Raw genomic sequence first — 11,440 nt, forward strand, 5'->3', positions numbered from 1 at the left:
ATTGCTTGAACACTGCTCTGTGGGATGTTCAAGCCTTGGGAAATCTTTCTGTAGCCTAAGCCTGCTTTACATTTCTCAATAACTTTATCCCTGACCTGTCTGGTGTGTTCTTTGGACTTCATGGTGTTGTTGCTCCCAATATTCTCTTAGACAACCTCTGAGGCCGTCACAGAGCAGCTGTATTTGTACTGACATTAGATCACACACAGGTGCACTCTGTTTAGTCATTAGCTCTCATCAGGCAATGTCTATGGGCAACTGACTGCACTCAGACCAAAGGGGGCTGAATAATTACGCACACCCCACTTTTCAGTTATTTATTTGTAAGAAATGTTTGGAATCATGTATGATTTTCATTCCACTTCTCACGTGTACACCACTTTGTATTGGTCTTTCACGTGGAATTCCAATAAAATCGATTCATGTTTGTGGCTGTAATGTGACAAAATGTGGAAAAGTTCAAGGGGGCTGAATACTTTTGCAAGCCACTGTATCTAATAGACTCCAATTTGTTCATGTATATAGAGAATGTTCTTCACACACTGCGGTTAATTATGGAGTTCCACAGGGTTCAGTACTAGAACCAGTTCTGTTTACATTATACATGCTTCCCTTAGGCAATATCGTTGTATACTATCCCGTAGGCATAGCATACATTTTCACTGCTATACAGATTCTTACTCTGGATGACATTGCTTTGGCCTCCAGTAACACTGTGAGGAACCTTGGAGTGATTTTTGACCAGGATATGTCCTTCAATGCACATATTTAACAAATATGTTGGACTTCTTTCTTCCATTTGCGCAACATCTTTAAAATTAGAAATATCCTGTCTCAGAGTGATGCTGAAAAACTAGTTCATGCATTTATTACTTCTAGGCTGAAATCAAATCAAATCAATTTATTTATATAGCACTTTTCACAGGATAAAAACCACAAAGTGCTTCACAGTAATATAAAAAAGAAATACATAAAATACATCAATAATAAAACACACAGCACAAATCTAATTAAAAGCCAATCTAAATAAATGAGTCTTAAGCTGCTTTTTAAAAGAATAAATACAATCAAGGTAACGTAATGATGGAGGGAGAGCATTCCACAACCTGGGGGCCACCGCTATCACCTCTAGTCTTAAAAAGAGTTTGTGGGACTACCAACAGCCTTTGATTAGAAGATCTCAGGCTGCGAGAGGGAGCATGGGGTTCTAACAGATCAGAAATGTAAGCAGGGGCATCACAATTCAAAGCTTTAAAAGTCAGTACCAAGATTTTAAAATGAATTCTAAAATGTACTGGAAGCCAGTGTAATGAACGTAAATCTGGTGTAATGTGCTCTCTTTTTCGTGTCTTAGTTAAAAGCCTTGCAGCAGCATTCTGGACTAACTGGAGACGGTCAAGATTCCTTTTGCTCAAACAAAGAAAAAGGCTGTTACAATAATCTAAGCGAGATGAATTAAAAGTATGAATAACCATTTCTAACTCAGATTTAGACAACAAAGTTCGCAGTTTGGAGATGTTTCTTAGCTGAAAAAGGCAGTTCCTAATTAACTGGCGAGAGTGTTGTTCTAGGGACATGAACTACTGTAATTCATTATTATCAGGATGTCCTAAAAACTCCCTGAAAAACCTTCAGTTAATCCAAAATGCTGCAGCAAGAGTACTGACAGGGACTAGAAAGAGAGAGCATATTTCTCCTGTATTGGCTTCACTTCATTGGCTTCCTGTTAAATCCAGAACTGAATTCAAAATCCTGCTCCTCACATACAAGGTCTTAAATAATCAGGCCCCATCTTATCTTAATGACCTTGTAGTACCATACCACCCTATTAGAGCACTTTGCTCTCACACTGCAGGCTCACTTGTTGTTCCTAGAGTATTTAAAAGTAGACTGGGAGGGAGAGCCTTCAGTTTTCAGGCCCCTCTACTATGGAACCAGCTTCCAGGCTGGATTCAGGAGACAGACACTATCTCTACTTCTAAGATTAGGCTTCAAATGTTCTGTTTGGTAGAGCATATAGTTATAGGCTGGACCACGTGACCCTGAATCCTTCCTTAGTTATGTTGCTGTGTTGTGAGTTATGTTGCTGTGATTTGATGATATATAAATAAAACTGAATTGAAATCTTGTAGGTCCCACAGTCTGAGAAACAGTGACACAGCTGATCACTGTGATTTATTATAAAATAATGCAAACAACTCTTCAAAGGTGTTTATTTAGTTTCACTGTGGGATTAAATCTTTGTGCGAGTGTAAAGCTGAGCTCAGTGAAGTCAAAGAGAAGGCTCCGTCCAGTCTCTATCAGTGTTTCTGTGACACGTTCATAAACTCATAAACACTAAACTGCAGCTGCTGGTCGTGAACTCGGCTGACTTCATGTTTCCAGGATTTACACATATGTCTTCAACACTGTAGGATTTTCATACAGGTAGTCTCATTAAGCTGATTACAAGGCACGTGTATAAAATGAACCCCGTGTGCTGACACAGTCTGACCAGAGGGGGGCGCCTGCGCACTGCTGATTTTGTGTTTCAGTCTCTTTCAGCAGGTTGAAGGATCTTCCTGATCATCATCATAACACAACACCATAATTTAATCTGTCCAGCTGCTCCAGATTACTTTGTTATTTCTCTCCAACAATTCTCTTATCAAAAATACAAAATCAATAAACTTATAAATAGAATCAATCTGAGGTCTGTCGAGTTAAATTTTTTATTCGCATAAATGCATCGAGCCTGAAATATTATTATTAATTATTAGTAGTTTATTGTAATCAATAACACATTTTCTCAAAGATTCAAAGATTTAAAAACAAAATCGTTTGTTGATTTAAAGGATTTTCAAAACATTATTTAATTACTGTTATTAGCAGCAGTATTATGTCTTTGTACTGTGGTAACACTGGGTGAACTTAAAAGGACTCAAAGTAATCTATTACATCTAAACTAAAGTAACCTGAATCAAGCAGTGCTTCATATTTTCCATGTTTTGTGTTAATGATCAGCTGTGATGTCATCACTCCATCCGGTTCTATACAGGAGCAGAGGTTTGAAGTTTAGGAAAATGGAAGCAATAAAACAGATTTTTTTTTACTTTATTAGTTTTTTATTCTTATTTATCACCGAAGACCTGCTAGATTTAATTAATTTACTAATTAAAAACTAATGAAGCCTAATTTTTCCTTAGTTGCAGGCTGCAGTGTAGCCTGAGAGGTCAAATCTAGGGCTGGGTGTGACATCACTTCCTGTTACTGTTTTCTGTGACTCATTTGTTTCTGGCTCTGTCACATTTACATGTTAGAGGAACAAATAGGAAAATCTGCCCCACATCTGCCATAGGGAGGGGTTTATTTTGTTTCAACGACAACAACAGGTATTCCAAAAAAAAAGAGAGAAAGATAATATATTAATAATATATTATAAATGATCATATTTTCACCTCAGTAATTATATTAGAGGTGAACATCATTATCATTGATTATTAATTGTTTGTGGATGATGAAGCGAATAAATAGAAAATCAGCAGTAAATGAGTGTTAAAAAAACGTCTTTTCATGATCCCCCAGAAGGACCTGCTGCACTTTTTTATGCTGCAGCTTTTCAAATTTCCAATATTTCCTTCAAAATAAAAGCCTGAAATGAGTTCCAAACCCAGGGCTCGAGTCCCCGTAAAGGGTCACAAGGAAATTTTGAGCGGTCATGAGAAAGTTTGAAGAGATTAAATTAAAGCGGAGAACTTAAGACAGGAAATGACTCAGATCTTTGTGACTAACCGTCCAGATGTTTACAGAGGCTGAGCTCATGTTTGACCTGCAGGGTTTTTATCTCAGACTTTTTTTAGTTTAGAGCTGAAACACAAACACGTTCCTCTTAGGTCTGATCCACAGCCCGACGGTCGAGGCTGCCACTCTCAGAATTTATTTGTTCGTTCATTTCATGCATGAATTACACTGTAAAAAAAAAAGAAAAAAAGGGGGCGGGGCGGGGGGGGGTGGAGGTTTCTGTAAAATTGAAAAATTTAACGTGTAGTTAAAAAAAAACAGAAAATATGGAAAATAATTTTTAAAATAATAATAACATGAAAAAATGTTCATTTTAAAACTGTTTACACTGTATTTTACAGTTGTTGTTGTTTTTGTTTTTTCTGTGTGTGCGCTGTTAATAATCTTTATTGTTTAAAATGATAATGTTCAAATGTTCCTCTGGAAAAAACTAATTAACTTCATTTTGCAGTTATAAAAATACACTTTAGCTTCCATTTACGTTTATAAGAAGTTTTTAAAAATAGAAATTAAATAAAATCCAGCCTTTCTTTTAAACCTTTAGTTTGATTAATCTTCTGGTCTGTGTGTGTTGTTATGGATAAACTCTCCCAGCTACTAAGATTTGCCCCACAAAATTGGATTTGGTCCTCAGTGACCTGCTGGATGTTAAACTGTTTATAAAACCAGCGGTCATTTATCCGTGCGGTGTACAGGGCACATGAACGCAACGCAATCTGAGCCCTCTGAATTTTAAAAGAAATCTTGACCCTTAAACATTTACTGACTTTATCTTTAATAAAATTTGCTAAACTTTTATTTCTAAATGTAAAGCTGTGTGACCGATCATCTTTAACTCACCATTCTTACGTTAACTGAAAGTAACAGCAACTTATTCAATTACAGACAAACTAAAGCTAATACATAATAAATAAACAAAGGTCAGCTTTACTTCTTGCAAAAAAGCAGTGTCAGCATAACAATGAAGCGTTATATTAAACTGTTTGTTTTAAGAATTCAGGAGAAGTCAGACACATTTAATATTTTATATCAAAGTAAGAGCGCTCTAATTAATTTTAAGTTAAGCAGTTTGTACAGATTTAATTTAGTAAATGTTATTATAAATAAACTCAAAGATTATACAATAATTAACCTAAAAATGTATGAATTAAGTTTAACGCATTAATTTGAATCAACCAAAAAACAGTTCTGGAAACACTGTTGTTTGTTTGTTTGTTTGTTTGTTTGTTTGTTTGTTTGTTTGTTTGTTTGTTTGTTTGTATGTGCATTTCTTTTCTTCTTCTTTTTTTGTTGCTGTTGTAACCAAATTTCCCCTTGTGGGACAATTAAAGGATTCTTCTGTTCATCTATTCTATTCTACAAAGTGGCATCAAACCATCAAGCAGCACTTTCCTTTCCATGAAATCAGAGTCATGTGGATAATTATTATAAAATGAATTTAATGTTCTTGGTGATTCCTCCGAAATATAAGCGTTGCTATTGCAGCGCCCCCTGCTGGCTAGTGTTTGTCTGTTTAGATTTAAAATGATTAAAAAATATTTTCATTTATTAAGACAAATTTTAGTATATTTTATTAAACAGTAAAGCGTGACTGAAATCATGTTTATTATTTCAATCACAAAAGCAGAGTGTGTTTAAATTTTTTTTCATGCATTTTAATTTCCACTATTTGACTTTATTTTATTTTACTTTATTTCATTTCTTTTTACCTCATTTTATTTTGTTTTAATAACCGACCTGGTTTTGCTCCTCTGATTATTTAAATCATACTTTTGTCTCTGACCTTTAAATTCTCGTTTTTCTCTTTCTTCACATTTTTTTATTTCCCATCACTCATCTCATTTCTGCTCAGCCAATCACGAGGCCCTCCTGAACCGGGAACGTCTACGTCACCCCCAGGTTAACCAATCCGGAGAGACCACCCCTGCCCGTCCTCAGCCCCCCTCCCCGTCCCCCTGTTCTCCCTCCTCTCTAACTTGGGGCTGATAGTCTCGCGCGGATGATCAGCTGTTATTATCTCACGCAACTCGCGGGCGGAAGCAGCGCGTGCGCCTGGTGCCTATCCGGGACTCGGAGCTGGACTCAGGCTGTCTGCATAGAGGACCGTGGTGGGATTAGAGCGCAGAGCGGCCCGGGATGGGCTCAGAGCGGCGTTAGTGCGCGCCCCTGCCCGCAGAGCCCGGCCCGCCCCCCGGGGGGATGTTAGCGGCGGGTCCGATGGACGGGTCCCGTCAGAGCGCCTTCCTCCTCAGCACGCCCCCCCTGGCTGCTCTGCATAGCATGACCGAGATGAAGACCCCGCTGTACCCGGCCTACCCGCTCTCCTCCGGTGGCCCCGCCTCCTCTACCTCACCGGCTACCACCTCCCCGAACCCGGGCGGCATGGCCGCAGCCTCCCCGGGCATCAAGAGCTCCACCGGCCCGTCCTCCGGGCTCGGCTCCCCGCAACAGTGCTCCTCTGCCACCCCGCACGGAATTAACGACATCCTGAACCGGCCCTGCGCCACCTCCGCCGGGGCCTCCGCCTCCTCCTCCGCGGGGATCCTGACGGGTCTGCCCAGGTTCAGCAGCCTCAGCCCGCCGCCTCCCCCCGGGCTCTACTTCAGCCCCTCCGCGGCCGCCGTGGCCGTGGCCCGGTACCCGAAGCCCCTGGCGGACCTGCCAGGCAGGACGCCCATCTTCTGGCCGGGGGTGATGCAGAGCCCCCACTGGAGGGACGCTAGGTTCGCGTGCTCGCCCCGTGAGTGGAAAACAAGTGTTAGATCCCAGAAACATGACGTACAATAAAATAATAGAACAGAATAGAAGCAGGCTATGGGCTGTGTGTACTGAATGTCTGTGTCGGCCTCTCGTTTCAGATCAGAGCTCTGTCTTATTGGACAAAGACGGCAAACGGAAGCACACGCGGCCCACGTTCTCCGGGCAGCAGATCTTCGCCCTGGAAAAAACTTTCGAACAAACGAAATATCTGGCGGGCCCCGAGAGAGCCCGGCTGGCCTACTCGCTGGGCATGACCGAGAGCCAGGTCAAGGTAACCGACACCCCTATTTCAATATGTGCTGCTGCTTACCCGTCTGCTTCCACAAACGGAACTTTCACTGTGTTTGTGGGTAAATCGCAGAGAATTCATCAATCATTATATCAGGGGTTTTTCCTTTCGCACTCTTTGTAAAGCGGGCTTGAATCCACGTTTTTCAGCTAAAATTCAGGTTTTAATTTTCCTGTCTCACAATAAAATTATTTAATTAATTTGAAGCAAAAACATTTTTTAACAATCATGTGTACGTTGTTTTAAGTTATTTATCTTGTAACTTATATCTTATTTTTAGGTTTAGGTAAGTTATTATTTTTGAGCTTTAGCTCACAATTTTAACCTTTTACATGCATCGGGTCAGAATACGTGTTTTTAATTAAATCTGAGTTCAAAAGAGGAAAATTGATTATAGAAAGAATGATGACTTAACCTGTCACAGTTTAAATCTGCCTTTATAAATAAAGTTTCTCATATTTAATAAGCTGCCGTTTAGTCGCCTGTATTGGTTTCTGTAGGAATTTAAATGTGAAAACTGGGACTGTTTCCTGTCTTAGCTTTAAATAATAAAAGCTAAATCATCCGAAATGTGAGTGGGCTTCTGTGTGTGCCGCCGCCGCAGGTGTGGTTCCAGAACCGGAGGACGAAGTGGCGGAAGAAGCACGCGGCAGAGATGGCCTCCGCCAAGAAGAAGCAGGACTCTGAGACGGAGCGGCTCAAGGGCACTTCGGACAACGAAGACGAGGACGACGAGTACAACAAGCCGCTGGACCCGAACTCCGACGACGAGAAAATCACACAGCTGCTCAAGAAACACAAGCCCGCGAGCTCCGCGCTGCTGTTGCACGCGCCCGACACGGACAGCTCCTAACCGGACCGGAAGTCCGAACTCAGCTGAAGTCACGTGAGCTTACCTGAACGACAGACTGGTTTTTACCTGCGGGCCGGAGCGGACTGTAAATATGAGTGAGTGGATAGAAATGTGAATATTTAAATTTAATGTTTTTCTACTTTTCATTTGGGTTTAACCCCCACCCCTTTCCCACCACCAACACCACCCCGCTGCGGCTCCTTGAAGGCCTCTCAGGAGGAGACCATGAACGCAGCACGTGTACAGACACAAACGGCGCAAACATTTACATTTTTTATTATTGTTTTTTTTCTGCTCGCGCACATTTTATTTATATGTTCTGGGTTGTGAGTTGCGTCTGCGCAGTTGTGTACCCCGCAGGCTCATGTAATGCACTTTTATTGAATAAAAAAAGAACTGCAGGTGTTTGCTTTGTGTCGCTGATGCTCGGCTTCATCTGAGGCGGATTCTGGATTTCCTTTTTAAACCCGGCTGAAATCACGCAGAAAACATGGACGATTTTGTAGTTTTGGGGGGCTTTTTCTCTCCTTCGGCTGTCGGTGTTTGTGAGCAGTCACACCCGGCTGCACGCTGCTCTGTCCCGGCTTCAGTCCCGACCAGTCCGCGCTCCCGGGTAACACCACCCTCAGCGGTAACACCACCCTCGCCACCGCTCAATTAAATCCGACTTCTGTTTCCTGATCAGCGCTCAGCTGATGAATTTTAATTCTGTGATTCTAACGCAGGGTCGAGTTTTTTGTTTTTCTGGAAATATTTTATACATTTAGGATAATAATTAAAGAGCGGATATGAACGTTAATGACTTTGAATCCTGTTTTTCAGTTTTGTTTTGTTTTTTTCGTCTCCGGCATGTTTTAATGCAGCTCTGTGCTCTCTTCTTCTCAGTCTAAATTATATTTTCGCACATTTTTACACGTAAAACGCAGAACATGGGGATACATTTCAGTCAACAGGAACTCCGTTTTAAACTGCCGCTGAAAATATGAAAATAATATTTAAAAGTAGTTAAAAATAAAGTCCGAGCTGAAGCTCGGAGGATTCTTCCTGAGATTTGATCGCTGATTTCTTTTCCCCACATTCAGTTGGTTTTTCATTTTTAATGCTAAACATTAATTTAATCGTTTTAATGACTCTTTATCACGTGACTAAATTTATAAAACTTATTATTTATTTTATAATTTATAATTATTTTTATTTTTCTCTCCTCAAGGTAAAGAAACAAATGTCATTTTTCCTTTTTTGTGCTTCTGAATTTTTATTTTTGAATTAAATGTTAAACGTGAAACACACAGCAGATCTGAGGACAGACTCAGAGATCAGCTGATCCAGACGAATTATGGTGAATAATAAATTCCTGTGTCAAACAGAAACAGAGAAAAACTGACGAGACACGAAAAACTGCGGCAAAAATAATAAAGCATAAGAACCGGGTTTTTTTTAAATCCCCGTCAGCTTATCACAGAGCAGCATTCATTTATTGTTAAAATTATAATTTGTGAAAGCCAAAGAGAGCGAGATCTGAACTTCCGTGTTTATAAATTTTAAATGTCTGAATCCATCGTAGCGGTCTTGAAGCTGAAATCTTTAATAATAATAATTTGATGTATTATTATTATTATTATTATTATTATTATGCTGTCATTGTGTCCACGGCGCTGTTGTTTCGGTGCTCCTGGCCGGCTGAACATACAGATGACTTTTTATGCACTTTTATTCTATTTACATTTTTTTAAATCGTTTTAAAGGATCGTTTTAAAATGTGTGACTTTCAGTAATTAATGAGGTGAATTAATCCATTAATTGACTCGTTGATGGAAATGGTTTAAACATTTTTCTGAGGTAGCCTATAAATTTAGAGTCCAGCTCAAGCCGTGACCTCGTGCAGCTCCAGCTGTTTGTGCTCAGCTGAGTATAAATGAATAAGCCAGACAAACGAAGAAGAAGTCCCGAAGTGATGTTTGTCTCGTTTTTCTTTGTTTTGATGAATCGGTGGCCATAAGCATCTCTCAGAGCTCCACTTCCTCTCTCCCTTTAAAACGAGCTAGAGGCCGGTGAGGACTTCATCCCGGGCTCCTCCCGCGGACTCCTCCTCACAGCTGGGCTCATCCTGGCTGAAGGATCCAGATGTTTTCTGAACATCAGCTCACTTATGTGGAGCTTCTGATTTTATTATTTGATAGTATTATTAAAGTAATGCTTGGTTACATGAACCCTTCACAGCACCAAGCATTACTTTAATAACTGATATGAATAATTACAAAAATGAAACTGATGAATAACAGAAAAAAGGACTACATTTTTAATCTATCATTTTCCAGCAGAGAAAAGTTATTAATTATTATTTTTAATGAACAATTCCAAATGTTCTTTTTTCCGTGTATTTTATGAAACTGACAGAGCATAAAATATTTAGTCTTCATCTGCTTTTTATTTTTAAACCAAAAAACATCTTCATCTTTTATTTATTAAATCTGCTGCGGATTGATTTCCTGTCAGCTGAACGGCTCTCATCCTTCCATTTGTGGGGTTCTGCTCGGGCTACTGCGAGGCTCAGAGGGACCCAGAGTCACATTTCAGGCCCCAGAGGAGCTTCATTCGGCCCTGACTCGGACCTGTGGCACTTCAGGCCTTCACTGAGCATCTGAGGCCCCACAGGGGTCCAGCCCCTCGTGCTTGGCACCTCTGTGGAGCTTCTCAACAGGAAGAAAAATGTTTAATTTTTAATGGACCAAATGAGACGAAACAAAAGAGAAAATAAAAGATTGAAATGTAAAAAAATTATTGAGTATTTGTAATAAAGCTGGAAGAACCAACCAATCGATTGATTTATTGATTAGTTTGCAGCTGTTTAGTGATGAATGATTTTATGTTTCATGCAGTTTTTTTCCCCTGTTAGAAGATCATCTTTTAACTTTTTGTTGTACAAACACGACACATGAGGAGAAATCAGTCAGCAATCTGATGGACGGGGAAGCTGCCGGCCTTCTCACACCTTCACATCGACCCCAGCTGCTGTCAGGGGCTCATCCTCCTCCTTCATCCTCCATCATCACAGCCAGAGACACTTTTAATGGTTTTAATGGTTTTTCTGGTTGGCGTCATAGAGGACGAGGCTTCGAGACATTTCCATGGATGAAGAAGCTGCCGGAGGCTCAAACGTATTTTCCTCAGCAGATGTTTGGATTTCCTGAACACAGTTCCTCATCTTCATCCTTCATCATCGAGCTTTCCTCCTGAAGCTCGCTGCAAGCCAACCTTTCCTCAAAAAATTCCAGAAATGTTATATTAAAACCGATAACAAATAAAATAAAATAATTTTGTTTGTTTTTGCATCTGGACAGAGATGGAAGAGACTCGTCAGGAATCATGAAATAAATATAAACAAAAAACTCCTCTGTGCTGAAACTTGTTCTGTATTCAAAGACAGCTTGTCTGTGTACATAGTCAGATTACTGCTGTAACATGTAACTGAGCCGCTCTGGATTTTTCTCTGATCTGTGATCGTTTCATTCATTAACTCCTTACATGGTTTCCTGCAGGATGTGAAGGATTTCCTCCTTTTTCATTGGCTGTTTCAGATCTCTGCTGGCTGCATCAACATCAGCTTCTGAAACATGACTTTTACAGGCAGATCTAAAATCTACACTCTCACATGTTACTGCACTTTAAACTTAATCTAACAGGAACGAAGAGCAACAAGGCACTCACTTCCAGCAGCTGCTACATCAGCAATTTAAAACAATTAACATAATTTTTTT

General features: G+C 40.1%; 1 protein-coding gene across 3 annotated transcripts; it reads left to right on the plus strand.

The window, feature by feature from the left end:
• The first annotated feature begins 5,427 nt into the window (after positions 1-5,427).
• Positions 5,428-10,642, plus strand: nkx6.1 (NK6 homeobox 1). Of its 3 annotated transcripts, none has more exons than XR_014277874.1 (4): positions 5,428-6,520; positions 6,639-6,811; positions 7,434-7,777; positions 10,579-10,642. XR_014277874.1 is itself a non-coding variant. In XM_082541037.1 (3 exons), the coding sequence occupies exons 1-3, from the start codon at positions 5,980-5,982 to the stop codon at positions 7,680-7,682; spliced, it is 963 nt and encodes a 320-aa protein (XP_082397163.1). In that variant the 5' UTR covers positions 5,428-5,979; the 3' UTR covers positions 7,683-9,706. The 3 variants fall into 3 exon arrangements, 1 of the variants encoding a protein (XP_082397163.1); XR_014277875.1 differs by lacking the exon at positions 10,579-10,642 and adding an exon at positions 10,179-10,268; XM_082541037.1 differs by lacking the exon at positions 10,579-10,642 and having other exon boundaries at positions 7,434-9,706.
• The last annotated feature ends 798 nt before the right edge of the window (positions 10,643-11,440 follow it).

Source organism: Aulonocara stuartgranti (assembly GCF_965226115.1).
Source record: "Aulonocara stuartgranti genome assembly, chromosome: 7".
Taxonomy (NCBI): domain Eukaryota; kingdom Metazoa; phylum Chordata; class Actinopteri; order Cichliformes; family Cichlidae; genus Aulonocara; species Aulonocara stuartgranti.